The sequence below is a fragment of the Hypanus sabinus genome, chromosome 30 (genome assembly GCF_030144855.1).
Source record: "Hypanus sabinus isolate sHypSab1 chromosome 30, sHypSab1.hap1, whole genome shotgun sequence".
NCBI lineage: Eukaryota > Metazoa > Chordata > Chondrichthyes > Myliobatiformes > Dasyatidae > Hypanus > Hypanus sabinus.
Window position 1 is genome coordinate 35,117,793 of NC_082735.1, and position 18,695 is coordinate 35,136,487.

General features: G+C 44.3%; 1 protein-coding gene across 4 annotated transcripts in view; it reads left to right on the top strand.

Moving 5' to 3' along the window:
- Positions 1-18,695, top strand: part of rps6ka1 (ribosomal protein S6 kinase a, polypeptide 1) — a 172,012-nt gene that overhangs the window by 113,936 nt on the left and 39,381 nt on the right. For all 4 annotated transcript variants that reach the window (XM_059954691.1, XM_059954692.1, XM_059954695.1 and 1 more), the window contains 9 exons: positions 4,291-4,372; positions 4,544-4,624; positions 5,089-5,168; positions 7,127-7,233; positions 10,293-10,330; positions 12,343-12,485; positions 13,762-13,832; positions 15,150-15,238; positions 17,066-17,130. In XM_059954691.1, coding sequence (XP_059810674.1) covers positions 4,291-4,372; positions 4,544-4,624; positions 5,089-5,168; positions 7,127-7,233; positions 10,293-10,330; positions 12,343-12,485; positions 13,762-13,832; positions 15,150-15,238; positions 17,066-17,130 — 756 coding nt within the window. The remainder of the gene's footprint in view (positions 1-4,290; positions 4,373-4,543; positions 4,625-5,088; positions 5,169-7,126; positions 7,234-10,292; positions 10,331-12,342; positions 12,486-13,761; positions 13,833-15,149; positions 15,239-17,065; positions 17,131-18,695) is intronic.

The window sequence follows — 18,695 nt, forward strand, 5'->3', positions numbered from 1 at the left end:
CCAGAAACCCGCGAAAACCCCTCCCCCAAGTTCCCAGCCTCACAAGACACAATAACATTCCCCATTGATTAACAAATGAATACAATTACCATATCAGCCATTCTAAAGCGAAACAACGGCGAGAGAAACACTTATCCAACAAAGAAGCATTCCTACTCGTAACAAACCAAAGAAGCCATTTTGAGTAACATACACAGGACATTGTACATTCTCTCCCCACCAGCAAATGTCATGCCCTCATGGCATCCCCAAAGCTCCTTGCAACACACAAAACCCAACCCAGGTGCAGAAAGTAGTGACATAACTACCCAGAGAAGTAGAAATCACACTCGGTTCTCCTGGTACCACATATGTCAACCGCTCCGGGGGGCGCCTAATCCTCTGAGATCTCCATACCCCTTCTGCCCTACTGGGCTCCCTTGTCACCTGAGAACCCACTGTCTCGGACACCCCAGGTCTACCTGACAGACCCTTGGGGGTGGAAAAGACCTATGGATTACTCAAAGACCGGTTCTACTGGCCCCGGATGAGTGGGGAAGTCGAAGAATACTGTGGGGGATGCACAATATACTTTCTCAAGAGTCGAGGATGTGCTGGCCTGCCTGAGCGGTGCGAAGTGGTTCAGTGTGCTGGATTTAAGTATATTGATCAGGGACAGTTCGCTGTTTCAATGTCCTGTAGTCAACACACATGCACACTCGCCCATTCTTCTTCCGTGCCACCACTATTGGGGACGCATAAGGACTTCGGGACTCAGCTATGATTCCGACCTCCTTCAACTTGCACAAGTGCTGTCGCACGTCCTCAACATCTGCCGGAGCCAGCCGCCGGGATCTCTCACGGAATGGGGTGTCCTCCGTCACCCGGATGGTGTGGCGAGCGCTTTTGAAGCAGCCAACATCAAACTCGCCCGGAGAAAAAACAGCTTCCATCTTCAGCATCTTCTCCACTAGCCGGTGTTTCCACTCCGGCGACACGGGAATCCCCAAAGTTAAAGACTTCAGCGGTCAGCTCCCTTCGATGCTCCGATCCCTCCCCGTTAGGAGTCCTCACTGGTGCGCTAGACATTACCGTCACCGGGAACAGATGTGCCAGCGGCATTCCCCTCTCAAAGATGATTTCTCTTGCTGTGGTGTTCCTGACACTTATAGCTGTACGCCTCACATGTACCACCCCTGGTCTCTGCACTTCGGGCCTCACCAGCGCCCCCTCCGGAAATCGTGTCTCCCCTTCAAGATCGTCTGGGGCTTCTCCCGTCGGCACTCCTGGGAATCTGGGGGTCCCCATCACTAGTGCTACCTCCCCTGGTCGGATCACCTTGGGCCTCGCCTGCTTACACCACACCGTCCCTCGTTTACACTCCGGGTCCAGCCCTAGGGAGACAACCCCTTCTTCGAACACTGCTCGAAACACTGGATGCACCGAGAGGGTCTCCAGAAAGTCTTCCCCCCCCTTTCTCCTTACAAGCTCCCAGGAGCCGTCGCACCACAGGGGAGTTAGTCCCCACCAGGAGGGCAGCACCACCGGTTTCCACCGGGTCAGGACACACCAACACCAACGTCTCAATAGCTTCAGACACTCCCACATCACCCTCTGAGAACTCCAATCTCACCGATAGGTACCCATTGTACGGGTAGTCACCCTCGCTCACACCCCTAATCTGCAGGGCGTCAAATGGGGTTACGGGCAAATGCTTTAGATATTGGTTGTAGAAAGACCAGTACAGTAAGGTCACCTGCGATCCCGTATGAAGAACGGCTTTTGTGTAAACTCCCTCTATCCGTAGACCCACACTGGCACGGGGTCCTACCAGCCCATCCGGAAGAGAGGCATGGGCACCAGGTGGTCCCCTGGCTGATCTCTGGGAACGTGTTCCTCCAGAGGCTCCAGTCCGTTCCCTCACTGAGCCTCTCCTAAGTTTCCCGACACCTCTCCCTTTTTAGTCGTAGGGGGGCTTGTCCTCCGCGGGACTCCTTGTCTCTCACAATCCCACCTAGAGTGTCCCTCCTCTCCACAGCTATAGCACACCCTCAGCCACCCACAGTCCCGCCTGAAATGCCCCTCTTTCCCACAGTCTTTCCCCTCCTCTCCCAGGACGGCTCCCGCTCCCAATCCACTGCACTGATCGCCCCTTAGAGTGGGTATCTCCCCTGTCCCTCCCCTCCAGAGGGGGTCCCTACTCCCCGGGAGGGTTGTCATTCCTCCAGCCAGCCACCACTTCCTGTATCGCTGAGGATCGCTCCCGTAGGCCCGCGCCCCTTTTCCGCCCCAACGCTCTCTCTTCCTCTTGCACCTCTCTAATTAGTTGCCAGAACGATGGAGGGGGGCCTTTCCTATAAGCCTGCCGGATAGTCCACGCCACCTTGTCCTCCTCCAGAGAGCCACTGAATAGCTGACTCATCCTCACGCTAGCCACGTCAGTCGCCTTCACTACCCCCTGGCGCAGGAGCCCCGAGAGCATCCCCTCCATCCTAAATATGTACTCGGAGAGCTTTTCCCCTCTCCATTGTTCCAGACGTTGGAACTCTGCTAAAAGCAGCCAGGGTTCCCCTGACAACCCAATCGCTCCCTCCAAAACTTCTATATATTCCTCCACTGAGGCCCCAGGCTTCTCAGCTTTCAACTCCCGGACGGTTTTGGCTGCTAAACCCCTCAAACTTCCCACCAATTGCCGCCTCTTCTCCTCCTCCGAGCCTGGCCACTCCTCTAACATCAAGGATGTATGCTCGATCCAGGTCTCATAGTCCACCTCCCCGTCCGGAGTAGGCTTGGCTCCGGAGAACACCCCCAGCTTCAGCCGTGGCCTCTCGGTCACCCCCACCAGGGAGTTAAGTGCGGCTGCCAGCTCCGAGGCTTCCACCCTACCTGGGGGGCGGGGCCTAGTCACGACTCCCTCTTCCCACCTCCCTTTACTAGTGCCGGCCACCTCTCAGGGGTCCACCTCTAGCTCTAGCTCCTCCTCCAATGTCTCCTCAGCCTCATCCTTGGAGAAGGAGTGGAGCCCCCGCAGCCCCTCCTCCCCCGGTACACTGACCGTCGCCGGCAGTTCCACCGTCCTGACGTCAGCACTCATACTAACCAACACCCAGCTAGACTCTACCTCTTTACCACACCGTCTAGCTACCAATTCTACCTGCCCAATACCTTTTACCAAACTTAACCCCCGCACTACCGCGTCTCCTGAAACTCAAAAATCCACTCCACTCACTACGCATGCGTACTGCACTGGTACACCTTCAATTTCGCACCAACAAACAATCTTATCTCTGTCCATCTCCGCTCTGCTGCCTGCGCGATTCCACAGCCCCTGACAATCCAATCCCGGACGAGCCCCCACAAATGTAACACTTACCCAAAAGGCAGGTATATGTCTAGGGGAAACGGAGATCCAGCACTCACCAACCCACCTCCCATATGTACCCAGCACTCACCAACCCACCTCCCATATGTGCAGGTGCTGTGAGAATCGAGTTTATGCCTCGCGCCCGCCAACAGTATCAAACCCACAACAAATACCGTTATGAAATACACTTTAAAGAGTTTACTAAAATTAAAAGAGTATTAGGCAGTGCAATATATATATATATATATATATATATATAAGGAAAAAAAACAAAAGGCGCCAACTTATCAAAGTTCAGTCTGTTTAGTGCACATCGTTGGAGCTCAACCATCGAACCATTCGACCCTTCGTCGCTTGCCTCCGACTTCCACGTCTTCCACACTGGACTCCCCGGTGGTCTTCCGAGCGCATGTCCACCTCCCTCGGCGTCTTTCTCCCGCCTCCCCTCACACCAAAAACCCGCAAAAACCCCTCCCCCAAGTTCCCAGCCTCACAAGACACAATAACATTCCCCATTGATTAACAAATGAATACAATTACCATATCAGCCATTCTAAAGCGAAACAACGGCGAGAGAAACACTTATCCAACAAAGAAGCATTCCTACTCGTAACAAACCAAAGAAGCCATTTTGAGTAACATACACAGGACATTGTACACTTGCATGCCCTTAAGAGGTTAGTCCTCTCTGTGGATTGATTTTGTATGGATGATTATTTATGATGTCCTACTAGGTAGCCTTCAGTCTGTTTGTTCTACCTTTTGACCAATCCATTGCGTGTAGCGTCGTTAGAAGCTCGTTGCTTGCCAGTTCTGTATTCTGCAGGTCATTACAAGATGAAATCTTCAGGGAAGAAGTAGATTGATATCTGTGGTTCGAGTTCAAAGTTTGCATCTGCAGGTTGACAAAGATCTATAATTCAAGTTCTAAAGTTTGTTTTTGGCAGGTGTTTCTCGTGAGAAAGATCAAAATGCCAGATGCGGGTCAACTCTATGCTATGAAGGTATTAAAGAAAGCAACACTAAAAGGTAGGTTCCTGTGAAAGCAGGCTATGAAATCATTACTCATTCATATGATAATAGGGGGTGGATGGGGGGGTTGTCATGGGGAAAAATGAATTGGTGGATAATGTATGACACATGGACTGTTGGAAAAGATATCACCAGCCTTGTACCAACAGTAATTTTACCTTCTTTCAGTGCGAGATCGTGTACGTACGAAATTGGAGCGAGACATCTTGGTGGATGTAAATCATCCGTTCATTGTGAAGCTGCATTATGGTGAGAAATTTGTTTTACTTCTTTGCAAGGAAGGGAGAAAAGCCTGAAACACTCGTATGGTTTAGACCAGAAGAAAAATTATTGAGAGAATTGTCAAAAGTAGTTGCACAGGAAGGATTCCAGTGCAGAGGGTGGTTCTGTGTTCTGTATGTTGATTTCAGGAGATGTTGTACACGGTAGCACAGTAGTTAGCATAACGCTTTGCAGTGCCAGCGACCTGGGTTCAATTCCTGCTGCTGCCTGTAAAGAGTTTATATGTTCTCCCCAGGACAGTGTGGGTTTTCTACCATAGTTGAAAGATGTCGCAGTTGGTGGATTAATTAGTCATTATAAATTGTCCTGAGGTAGGGTGGGGGGAGGTCGCTGGGGTTGCAACTCGAAAGTCTGGAATGGTCTGTCCGCACTGTATCCTAATAAAATTTTTAAAAGTAAATAAAATAAAAATAGCTGTTTTTATTTGCCAGCTTTTCAAACAGAAGGCAAGCTTTACCTCATCTTGGATTTCCTCAGGGGAGGTGATCTATTTACCCGGCTTTCTAAAGAGGTATGTTTTAGATTTGTCTTCTCTCTGTCTGTCACACTCCCCCCTTCCTTGCCTCTTTCCCCTCACATGCTCGTCTCCTCAGTGTGAGATTAGAAAGATGGATCAAATGAATCCATGATTTAAGAGGGAGATATCCCTAGGAGCTTTTCTGGGGTAGCTGGGAACTGTATAAGCAGGAAGGATGGGACCTGAATCCTACGGAGGTTTGCTTATGCTGGTTGGAAGTTGTAAATTGGTGTGGCAGTGGGATGGTACACAGTAAATGGGGGCAAGGCTCAGCCAAATTTAGAAGAAAGATTAGATCAGTACAGAAGGCAGTGCGGGGATGACGTGATAAGACATATGGAAGGTTTGGAAGGGAAGCTGCATCTATTTTATTGCAAGAAACCTGACTGGAAAGGCAGATACATTTTGAGAGTTGATCTGCACATGGCAATAGGATACTGTTGCAATCGATGTGGCTTAGTTGAAGGGCAGGATTTGAGGATTTAAGGCGTGATGGGTGCTGTTTTATTTTTAAATAAGAGGAGGCTTGAGGATGTCTTGAGTCATGTCTGGAGTTCTGGTCTCCTCGTGAATTGATGTGTTGGAGATGGTGTAGAAGATCCAGTGGGTTGGTTCCTGGAATAAAGTAGTTGATGTGTAAAGAGATGCTGAGCAAGTCAACTCTACTCATTTGTGTTTAGCAGATTGAAGGAACATTATTTGGGGGAAAAAAGATATGATTCTGAAGGCATTTGCGAAGATAGATGGTGTAAGGATGCTTTCTCTGTAGGAATTATTTAGATCTATAGGGCATAAATCTTAATATAAAGGCTTGACCGTTTAAGACACAGGTGTGAGGAAGTTCTTTCTTCCTCTTTGAAGGATGTGATTCTTGGAATCTTCTGGAAAGAACTGAGCCACTGAATTTTCTTATGGTGGAGATGAATCAGATTTAATATCATTGACATATGCTATGAAATTTGTTGTTTTGCAGTTGCAGTGCATTACAATACACAGTAATAAAAACTATAAGTTACAAAAAGTATATTAAGAATATTCATTAAGTAGTGCAAAAAAGAGAGTGTGTTCATGGGTTCAATGTCTATTCAGAAATCGGATGACAGAGAGGAAGAAGTTGTTCCTGAATCAGGCTCATGTACCACCTTCCTGATGGTGACAATGGGCGTGCCCTGGGTGATGGATGTCACCTTTTTGAGGCATTGCCTTTTGAAGCTGTCCTTGATTGAGCTGGCTGAGTTTACAACTTTCTGCGGCTTTTTCTGATCCTGTACAGTGGCCGCTCAGTAGCAAACTTGATGCAATCAATTAGAATGCTCTCCATAGTACATCTGCAGACATTTGCAAGTGTCTTTGGTGACCTGCCAATTGTCCTCTAACTCCTAATGAAGTATAGCCGTTGTCGTGCCCTCTTTGTATCGCATCAATATGTTGGGCCCAGGATAGATCCTCAGAGATGTTGACACCCAGGAACTTGAATCTACTCAACCTTTCCACTTCTGATCTCTTGATTCAGAGGTTTTCAGATTGAGATATTTGAATGACAAGGCAGTCATGGAATGTGGAGAGTGAGCTGGGGCGGCTTGGCAGCATAGGGGTTAGCACAATGTTTTAGAGCACCGGTGACCCAGGTTCAATTCCTGCCACAGCCTGTAAGGAGTTTGTACGTTCTTCCCATGACCGTGTGGTGCTCTGGTTTCCAGCCACAGTCCAAAGGTGTACCGGATGGTAGGTTAAGTGGTCATTGTAAATTGTCCCATGATAAGGCTAAGATTTCGTTAGGGGATTGCTGGGTGGTGTGGCTCAGAGGGCTGGATGGACCTATTTCGCATTGTATTTCAACGAATAAATAAAAATAAAGTGGTGTTGGGGTTGGGATCCTTGTGATTGATAGAGCAGGCTTGAGGAGCTGATTGGCCAACCTGTTTCATAGGTCTCTGTTATTGCTCTGTTAGGTGATGTTCACAGAAGAAGATGTTAAGATATATCTGGCAGAGTTGGCTTTAGCTCTGGATCATCTTCACAGTCTTGGAATTATCTACCGTGACCTGAAGCCAGAAAAGTAAGTGTCAAGAGTTTAGACTGATTGTACACACGTGTCCTGTATGCATTTGCCTCGTACAGCGCAGATGTCATTACAGTGGGCTTAGTTCTTCATTCTGAGCATTCATAGGTAATCACCCTGGTTTCCTTCCTTGTTTTTTTAAGGAAATGGCAGACAATTGCTCAGATGACATGCTGCTGAGTTGGGAACCTGTGGAGAGGCAGTGTGTCAGGGCTTGTGTAGAGTGGGCCTGGATGACCAATGCAGATGAAGGGTCTGACTTGAAATGTCAGCTGTCCATTTCCCTCCACACACACTGCCCGTTTTCCTCCGCATGCGCTGTCCAGTTCCCTCCACGTATGCTGCCCGTTCTTTCCTCCAGCAGTTTGTTTGGCTGCTCTGAACATTTCTTTTGCCTATTCGTACGCTTGTAGAGTCAAGGCTGCAGCTGTACCACATGGTGAATGTGAGCCAGTGCCAGGGACTAGCAGAATCTGTCCCACACATTGCCAGATTGCACCTCTGTTTTGTTCAATTTTAATTATTGGAGTGTAGAATGGTGGGGCAGAGTAAGGCTGTGATCACAGAAAGCCCATCCTGCTGAAGTGGAGCAAAAAATGTCAGCTGACTCTGGTATAGAATAATTTGAAAGCTTGGTGACTTTAAAACAAAACACTTGCAACTTAACTAAAATGTATGATTTGTCTTCTCTGGTAGTGAACTTACCCAGAACACGATGGGGGCGGCACGGTAGTGTAGTGGTTAGCAGAATGCTCTACAATGGCAGCAGTCTGGTTTCAATTCCCGCCACTGTCTGTAAGGAGTTTATACATTGCATGCTTTTCATCCATTTTGGGGTTGAGCGTCAAGCTGGGAACTCAACCTTGCTTTTTAAAGAAAAAAGCACAAGTGCTAAAGAAACAGTAAGATTGCCACCCGATGCGCCTCGAGGAACAACAACAAATTGGGAATTGCTGGGTGGCATAGCTCCAAGTGCCGGAAAGGCCTATTCCGTGCTGCATCTCAATAAATAAACAAACAGAAAATTTAAATAAATATAGAGAATTAATAAATCTTCATTTTCAACTCAGTTCAAAGACCAGTAAGCACTGCTGTGCTTTTTTGGGTTATTTTTGGTTTCATGCCCGATGCCTAGCAATGCATATTTCTTTCAAAGTATATGTCAGAAGGTATAACAACCCAAGATCTGAAATGTATCTTGAGAGGGCATATTTTAAGGTGATTGAAGAGGATGTCAGGGACAGTTTTTTTTTTCTTTCTTTGCACACACACAAAATGCTGGAGAAACTTTCAGCAGGCCTGGTAGCACCTGTTGAAAAGATAAATAGTCGACATTATGGGCCTTGCTGCCTGGCCTGTTGAGTTCCTCCAGCATTTTGCATGTGTTGCTTTGGATACCCAGCACCTGCAGATTTTGTGTTTTTTTCTTTTTGCACAGAGTTATGGCTGTGTGGAACACACTGCAGGGGTAATGACAGAGCCAGGTACATTAGGGACATTTCAGACACTTTGAAAGGCACATGGATGAAAGGTAAATGGATGGCTATTTGGGAGCAAAGGGTTAGAATGATCTTGGAGTAGATAAAGAGGTCAGCACAACTTTGTGGCCAAAGGAGTTTGCTGCTGTGCTGTCATGTTCTCTGTGATCTAACCCAGGCCCAGGGGCTCCCAACCTTTTGTCGTAGACTCCTACCATAATCCAAGGGGTTCATGGACCCCAGTTTGCAAACCCCTGTTCTAATCCCTTTTAAAACTCGGAATGTATCTTGAGTGGTAAGTGAGGCACTAGTTTTGTACGTAAAGTTGAGGAGGTGCATATTAAATTTGGGCAAGGTAATAGAAAGGCAAGATGAATCCATCCATAGTTGAAAACTGTGTAACCAGATTGAGGAATGATCATCTTTATTGCTATTGGACCACTTTCTGTCAATTTACTGTAAAAGGATAAAAACTCATCATTAATGCCTATCGTTCTGCCTTGTAAATTCTGGTGTGTAAGCATTGGGCTCAGATTAACAACTCAGTCTTGAGCCTAGAGAAAGGTTTATTCTTTGGTAAGAGAAGCAAAACTATAAAATTTAGTTAAATTAGAAGTTTTTTAAGTAAGATAGCAGCTTCTAGGTATTATATTTTTGTTGGGTTCCACTTCAGAAAGTTGCATATTTTTTCCAGACACAGCCCTGTTCTAGCCACTAGTCAATAGTCTAATGATAAAAATTGAATGAAAAGAATATATTCTATATAATAATAAATCCAATTTGAATGCAAAAGATTCAAATTTAAATGCTGAATGAATCTCAACATCCCTGGGATATGCAAGGTGTACAATGGCTTACTTGTAGAAGAATCCACAATACAGAATGCTGGAGGGACTCAACAGGTTAGGCACCATGTATGGAAAGGAATAAACAGTCTATGCTCTGGGCCAAGACTGGACTGGAAAGCAAGGGGAAGAATAAGAAGGTTAGGGGAAGGGAAGGAGAACAATTAGCAGATGATGGGTGAAACCAAGGGGAAGAGAAATGAATGGAAAAGCTGGGAGATGATTGTTGGGTTAAATGAGGAATCTGAAAGGAGAGGGCAGTGGAACATGGTAGAAAGGGAAAGAGGACCAGCTACCGAGAAACCAATAGTGGGGCTTCAGTAAAATCCAAAAACTCATTGTGGGCCAATCAGTTACGCATGCTACAGGCGGGCATGGAAGTGTCAGATGCGTTTAGATATCCCGTAAAATACAGGTGGGCATTTTAAAATGGAATGGCTGGATACAACAGAGGGCATGTAACTTTCCACAACTGGTCATGTTTGGAGGGCTGTATGCAGTGTACAACTTCCTGACATAACATTGAAATGCTGCTTTATCTTCAGTGACGTGATGAATTTGCAACTTGTGCACTTAAGGTAGGGCTCTGCCTATTTGCAGAGTGGAGATAAAAATTTACTGATAAGATCCCTTGCACCATAGAAGTTAAAATTCTCCCCTTTGCATCTCTCAAAGATCGCACTGTGTGCGATCATTTTGACTTTGAACATGTGTGTTTTTTCTCTCCTCACAGTATTCTACTGGATGAAGAAGGTCACATTAAACTAACAGGTGAGTTTTAAAGGAAGGGGGCATCTGATGTTGACACATTTCTCTGTAAGTAACAGATGGCTAATTGTTAAATAGACGTCACTAGCTATTAATTTGATGTTTACTTCTCTGCCGTGCATTCTCATAATCACTTTAATACATTCACTCTACTTTTTGTCGATCAAGTACTCAAACCTCAATTTATTTTTGTATTTGTTTGTAACATTTCTGTCCAAATTGTCCCAAACTTAAGAGGCAAGAGGAGCACAACTTTGCGGTGGTTTGGAGGCTTGCCTGCCTCAGTGATCCAGAGACCTTTGTTGGCTGAAGTCAGAGTTTATGCTTTGGGTTTTGGTGGGGTCACCCACACCAAACAGGTCAAAGGTTAGAGGACAGACTAAGGGTGGTGCACTGGTCCTTCAGGTTCGGGGGTCAGCTCGGGGTTAACAACCTTGACTGGTAAAACAGAATCGGTACTGAAACAGCAATGATGAGTCCTTCTACATCTGAGAGGCCAAGGGCAGACGGGTGGAGGAGCTTCATTGTTGCCTGAAACACCAGTGATGTAACAGGCAGTAAGTAAGTTGAGTGCTGGATTCTGACAACTGATTGTCCCCCATGTGGACCCAGTAGCTGTATTCCCAGAGCTTCTGTCCTTACGTAGACTCTGAGGCACAAATCGTACCTGAGCATGCACTCAGATGCTGATCCATGTGTCAGACCGAGACACAGCCTCTCATTGTTTTTCTCATCAATCTCTCCTCACTGTTCCCCCTTTCCTTATCATCTTCCTTTGATGCTCCTTCCTCTAGCCCATTTCAGTTGTCTCTCAGTTCTCCATCCAAGCCCCACAATTGCCTGAGAGGCAGATCTTCATCCCCCATTCCTCAGTCTGGGCCATTTTTTTGGTACGTTCCCTGTCAGCTGGACCATATGATATTGGAACCTTGTATGTAGTTCTCTTTAAGTTTCCCTGCAGGGATACCTCTCAAGAGCTTTACCATCTACCTAATGGTATCTGGTGCTGGTTGGCCTTGCCTGCCCATTTTGCTGTGAGCAGATAAGGGATCTTGCTATATGTTCAGTTAGATTGTGAAGAGATTTGTTCTGCAGGAGTATGTTCCATGGATGTCGCCATCTCATAGAAACATTGAAAAACCTACAACACAATACAGGCCCCTCGGCCCACAATGCTGTGCTGAACATGTACTTACTTTAGAAATTACCTAGGGTTACCCATAGCCCTCTATTTTTCCTAAGCTCCATGTACCTATCCAGGAGTCTCTTAAAAGACCCTATCGTATCCGCCTTCACCACCATCACTAACAGCCCATTCCATGCACTCACCACCCTCTGCATAAAAAAAAAAACAACTTGCCCTGTGACGACACCTCTGTACCTATTTCTAAGCACCTTAAAACTGTGTCCTCTCATGTTAGCCATTTCAGCCCTGGGAAGAAGCTTCTTCATCTGCTTTAACGTAATCCTTACCGAGCTTTAAATTGCTATTAAATCATTAAATCATATTAAATCATTCGGGCAGCTATTAAATCTGCTTAATATTACATCTGTAGAATACACTGGAATGTTTGAATGCTTCCAGAATTGTAAGGATGCCAGTTATTTCTGGTACTTTTCAGTATATTACATTTCAGTCACTCTTAAAAAAATTCCCCACAGTCATACATTATATGCAGCCACTTCTCACACACATACACATGCCTGCTGTCTCGGTTCTGTACTGTTTGTATTTAGTCCCTCCTTGCTATTGCTCCATAACTCTCTTCAAAGTAATTATAGAATTAACACACCTCAATATTTTAAAGAAGGTATTTTTCTCCTTAATTTTTGCCACCATTGTTTTAGGAAAGGTTCTCTGAAAATATTTAGATAAGGTAAATGTAGTAATTGTTTCTTCCCAGTGGAGATGGTGACGGCTGTTGTGTAAAATGATTGTTGAAGCAGTGCAACTGGATCAAGCTGGTGACTGAACTGTTACAAGTCTGATGGAGCTTTGTGTTCATCTTTTTAAGACTTTGGCCTGAGTAAGGAAGCTGTTGATCATGAGAAGAAGGCGTATTCGTTTTGTGGGACAGTTGAGTACATGGCTCCTGAAGTGGTTAATCGGCGAGGCCACACACACAGTGCTGACTGGTGGTCCTATGGTGTTTTAATGGTACTTTATCATTACTCTTCAGCAATTTTACTCCTAGACATTCTTTTTATTTGAAAAAAGTATTATTTTACCTGTTTTCTCCAACCCAGAAGCACGTTCCAAGTAAACAGTGTCTACAGCAATTGCAGTTATTACCAGAATTCTGTTAAATTGTCAGTATTTCTTTGGGTAATCCCACTGGATGCATACTACTGTTGGTTATGAAGTGATTGAAGTATTCTACAGACTCTGCCACAGGAGGAGCTGATCGCTTGGTTGGGGTTGACGTGAAGGGTGGTTGGGTTGCTTGGGTGGTTGTATGCTCTTCCTATGGTGTTTGGTATCGATGTTTACCCAGTTGAAATATTCAAAGTGTACCATTTCTTTCTAAACACTTTTCCACCAATGTGAGAAGCCTTGGATGAGGTATTGCATTTGACAGTGAGAAGGTTCTTTTATTGCAAGTTGTGTCGACAGTGATGGGATCACTGCAGTGGAGGTTTTAAGTGGAAGAAATATATTATAAGCATAAACTGTCAAGGAGTACAAGGAAAAGAATCAATATTTGTCTTGGACCATGGTACTGGGAAATTAATCATAGGAAATATGGAAATAGCACAGATTTTGAATAATTGTCTTCTGTTTTTTTTTAAAAGTCAGATAGTCAGATGCATTAGGAATACCAACCACAGAGTGAACAGGAGGGGAAAAAAGTTTCATTATCACTCGGGAAAAGCATATGGCAAATACATGCCATAGGAGGTTTTCTGGACCCCGATGACATGCATTCTTAGACTGAGTTGAGCAAAAGCTAGAACTCAGGATAGAGTGTTGCCAATGCAGTGGCCGATGTGAGGAGGAAGTTGTTCTGTCAAGGGACCAGGGGTCTCTAGAATTTAATTACTCTGTATTTGTGACTGAAATAAATAGATCTTTGGACTATGGCTTAAGGGAACATAGCAGAAAATTGGAGTTGACTCCAAGGTCTGGTTAGTCGTGATCTTTTTGAATGGTAGAACTGGTCTAAGAAGGCCTTGTAGTTGGCTGTTGCTCCTCTGCTTTACTATGTTCTTGTTTTCATACGACCAGAAAAGTCACAATAGAGTGGGAACACAGCAGTGGTGGTTCTAATTCCATCACTTTAGTCCTCCTGGTATTTAGAGTTACTAAATGTTGTAGTTTGTTTTCAAGAAGTGTTAAGGCTGCCAGCAGTTTGTACTTGTTTGAGCAGTTTACTGAAGTTTTTTTAAAAATTCTAATCTACATGTACTAATTATGTTTCTCACTTATTTAACAGTTTGAAATGCTTACTGGCTCTCTGCCATTCCAAGGAAAAGACAGGAAGGACACCATGACACTCATTCTAAAGTAAAATGACATTATTTTATCATTGCTAGTAATAAGTATTCAATAGTTCAATGGTTCCATGTAATATCAGAGAATGTACAGAATATACAACCTGAAAGTCTTGCACAGACGTCCTTGAAACAGAAGAAAAACACCCAAAGAATGAATGACAGAAAATACATAAGAACCCAAAAGGCCCCTGTCCCCCTCTCACACACAAGCAGTAGCAAGCAGCATCAATCCTATCTCTCACTCACCCCACAAATTAATCCAGCGAAAAGCTTCAGCATTCCCACCACCCACCATTAAGCAAAAGCAAAGCCCCCAAAGAGAGACCATGATCTACAGTCCATCAAAAACTAACTGTTCATTCCAAGATGTCAACATCTCACAGACTCGCTCTCTCACTAACAAGGGAGGGACAGATATCGCTCTTTCCTCAGTGACGAGGGAGACGACAGTAGCTATTTCAATGTTACAGTCAGTCTGAAACATTCTTTTTTACTTTGAGTTCCCTGAATGTTTCACCTCAAGGTAGACATCCGATAATTGAATGGCTTGGATGTTTATACATTGGACTGGTTGATTAAGGTACTTCACCATCACTTTGAGAGGATTTATCAATGGGTGTTAAATAATGGACTTCCTCACGACCCATAATTTTAATTTAATAAATATGTACCTTTAATTAAAGAAAACCTTATTTCTTTGGACTACTTGCTTCAGGGGTTCCAAACCTGGGGTCCACAGACCCCTTAGTTAATGGTAGGGGTTCACGGCATGAAAAGGTTGCAACTCCTGACGGACTTTAACCCCTGGCAGTGTTCCCCCCCCCCACTTCTGACTTGAAAGATTAGTCTTAAGTGTTAAAGTTTTTGCAGTAGTCTGGAAGAATATTACTAAAATATCAATTTTAAAGTGTTCAAATGATCTTATGATGGTCTGAATCATAAATCATTTGAAATGTGTTGGAAAGGGCTGAATTCTGTGTAGCATTTAAATTGCAAACTCTCTTTATCGGGCTAAATTGGGGATGCCTCTGTTCTTGAGTCATGAAACCCAAAGTTGTTGAGCTATGTAATTAAAATCAAAACTATTAATTGAAAGTAGCTTGTTCAAAATCTTCAGCGAACTGTCTTAGGTTGTTACAATACCTTCGAGGTGCGTGTTTTATTTAAAGAAGTGTTTCAACTGTAGAGCAAAAATAGAAAATGAAAGTTATTGTTAACAGTTGTTGCAAATCAGACCAGTTTTGTTGTTTCATAGCTAATGTGAGGAAATGTGTTGGAAAGAGTTGAATTCTGTGCAGCATTTAAATTGCAAACTCTCTTTTTTTAGGGCTAAATTGGGGATGCCTCAGTTCTTGAGTCCTGAAGCCCAAAGTTTGTTACGGGCACTTTTCAAGAGAAATCCTGCCAACAGATTAGGTAATTATTGAACTGGGTTTTGCTGATAAATTAAGTCTGATATTTAATACTGATTCATTCTTTTCCTGAAACATGAGATCAAATCAAACATGAACATTCTTTGCATGAAATCTTTTTGAAAATTAAATTTGAATTCATACAGTGCTGTGCAAAAGTCTTGGGCATAAGTATATAGCTAGGGTGCCCAAGGCTTTTGTACAGTATTGTAGTAATTTTATGTATTGCACTGTTGCTGCTGTTCCCAAAAAAAAAACAAATTTCATGGCACCTTGAGTGATGATAAACCTGATTCTGATGTGGGTCTCTAGTGTGGACTGAGTGTGGGAAGTGGGGGTGAGGGGAAGAGGGGAGAGAGCGAGCAGAAAGCACCAGAGAGACATTCTGTAATGATCAATAAACCAATTGTTTGGATTCAAATGAGCTTGCCTGGTGTTTCAGGGCTGCACCTGCGCCACCCCTTCCCCTTGATCCCCGGCACTTCTTTTCTGCCACCTGTCCAACGGCACCCCACCCTCACCATTTCCAATGTCTGCTCTGTCCAGATTTACAAACTCACTCTCTGCTCCACGTCAGCACGTACAGTGCTTTGCAGCAGTCGTAGGCATGCAGGCTATATATATGTGCCGAAGACTTTTATACAGTACTTGTAGGTTCTATCATCATTTTCAATGCTTCAAAGCAAGACATAGAACTTTCTCTTTGTTCATGATGACAAAGCTATAGGCAACTATTTAACACATAACCTCATACACTCCTGGATACAACCTCTGCTCGGTTAATGTCCTCTGCAAATAGCATTGTTCCTACATAATTACAGCTCATACGTGTATTTATTTTTGTAATAAAACACAAGCACCCTTAATAAAGTAAAATATCAAAGTGCTTTACAGGAACACTATGTCTCATCATTTCCAGGACACTGGAAGTAATCATAACTTCAAATAGTCTACAGGGTTACTTGATGTAAAAGCTAAGCACTTATTGTGGTTTGCTCCATACAGACACAGACTCTGACATTTCCACATTAACACTGTTGTAGGAAGAGCAGTCAGCCACCAACAGTTCATGGAGGTGCCTTGAAACAACAGCATCAACATTACGTACATATTCTCTGCCCCTACATCACCTTATAGTAATGGGAAACAAAAAGGAAAGACTGCTTGTGTATTTATAAACTTGGGACTCAGTTTTGCTCTGTAAGAATTTGTGATTCATAATCAAATATAACTGTAGGAGCCAAGTATCTATTTCCTGTTTATCTTGGATTTTGTGCTGCGTGTTTATTATGGGTTTTGGTAATTTGTCACACGGGTTGGATTTGGTAGAAATTAATGAGTACAATTACATATTCACGCTTTGTCTAGTTAGTTAGAAGCAGCCGTGGATGACTTTCTTGTTGACCACTTTATTATGCTAATTTGAACACTAGAACTCTTATTTCACTGTATCTGCAATTTAGTTTAGTTAGTTTTGTTATTGCTGTAAAATCATGTTTTTTTTCCTGGTTTTGCAATGTAAGATTGAACGTACTGTTTTTGACTTGGAACTCAGTTGTTTGGAAGTGTGTTATGCCCAGTCAATACCCCTGCTAGTTCTCTCAACGGTTTTGGTTCATTTTCAAGTAACCGCTGCAATAATTAAAGCAAAGTGCTGTGGATGTTGGAAATCTGAAGCAGAAGCTGTAGGAATGAGTAGATAACATCTAAAGGGAGAGAAGCAAAGTTAATGACTTGGGTCAATTGTAGATATTTAGGAAATTAAGCATTCTAAAATTCTTACTCTAAGAGAAAGATCATGTCCTCATTGTGTCCATACTTGAACCTTTAGGAGCTGGTGTGGATGGTGTGGAGGAAATCAAACGGCATCCGTTCTTTGCAAATATTGATTGGAATGTAAGTAGCAAAATAGTTTTTCTTTAACTTCTGTCAAAGCCTTATTTATAATTCTAAAACTCTGGGTAACCATGAAAAAAAAGTTTGCTTAATTTTTCAACAGCCTTGCAGTTCAGCAACAAAGGAGTCTAGTAAAATTAGACAGAAAAAGCACAGCAGGGAAAATGACCACTGTATGTAATTTTTCTCTCCCCAGCCACCCTCTCCTCTTCTATTCCCCATTCTAGCCTCTTACTACTTCTCACCTGCCTATCACCTCCCCCGGGTCCCTTCCTCTTTCCCTTTCTCCTAAGGTCTACTCCCTTCTCCTATCACATTCCTTCCTCACCAGCCCTTTGTCTTTCCTACGCACCTGGCTTTGCCTATCATCTTTTAGCTATCCTCCTTCCCCTTGCCTCACCTTTTTATTCTGGCATCTTCCCCCTTTCTTTCCAGTCCTGAAGAAGGGTCTCGGCCCAAAATGTCGACTGTTTATTCACTTCCATAGATGCTGCCTGACTTGCTACACATCATTCTCTCTAAGGTGTACAAGTGTGCGTGTGCTCACATCTTTTGCTACTAGTGCACAAAGGAAATTAAACTGTGCACAGTGTTCTCACCCTCTGCCTCGTTGGCATGTTAAGTATATTTCACAATCGTACACAATCACAATTCCTTTTCCTGTTTCTGATGGTGTTAGTGACATGGAGTTTGTCCTGATCTGTCTGCAGATTTTAGGACTGACTTATTTATACTGTTTTTATTGAAATAATTACTCTGTGTGCACACATGATAACTGGGCAAAAAAAATTCCGAAGCAACACACACAAAATGCTGGAGGAACTCAGCAGGTCAGGCAGCATCCGTAGAGAAGAATACAGTTGACCTTTTGGACTGAAACCCTTCTCCAGGACTGAGAACGAAAGAGGAAGGTTCCAGAATAAAAAGAGGGGGGAGAGGGGAAAGAGGCTTGCTGAAGGGTGATAGGTGAAGCCAGGTAGGTGGGAAAGGTCAAAGGTTGGAGAAGAAAGAAGGAGAGGAGTGTGGAAAATAGGAGAAAAGAAAGGAGAGGGTGCCCCAGGGGGAGTAATGGACAAGTGAGAATAAGTGAAATGTCAGAGTGGGTAACAGAGGAAGGGGTGAGGGGAAATCTGTTCATCAGAAAGAGAAACGATATTCATACCGTCAGGTTGGAGCATTCACAGACGGGAATATGAGGCCTAAGGGTGGCCTCATCTTGGCTCAAGGGGAGACCATGGATTGACACGTGGGAACGGGAATTAAAATGTTTGACTACCAGGAAGTCCCACTTCTGGCCGATGGTGCGGAGGTGCTCGATGAAGCAACCCCCCCCCCCCCCCCCCCCGCCCCTTCCAGTTTACAACAGGTCTTGCCAATGTAGGCAAGACAGTATCGGGAGCACTAGCCGCAGTAGTTGACTCCAGCAGATTCGCAGGTGGGGCGTTGCCTCACCCAGAAAGACTGTTTGGGGCCCTGAATGGAGGTGAGGGAGGAGGTGTATGGGCAGGCGTAGGGATAAGTGCCTAAAGGGGGATGAATGGGGAGGGTCGAATGGACAAGGGAAT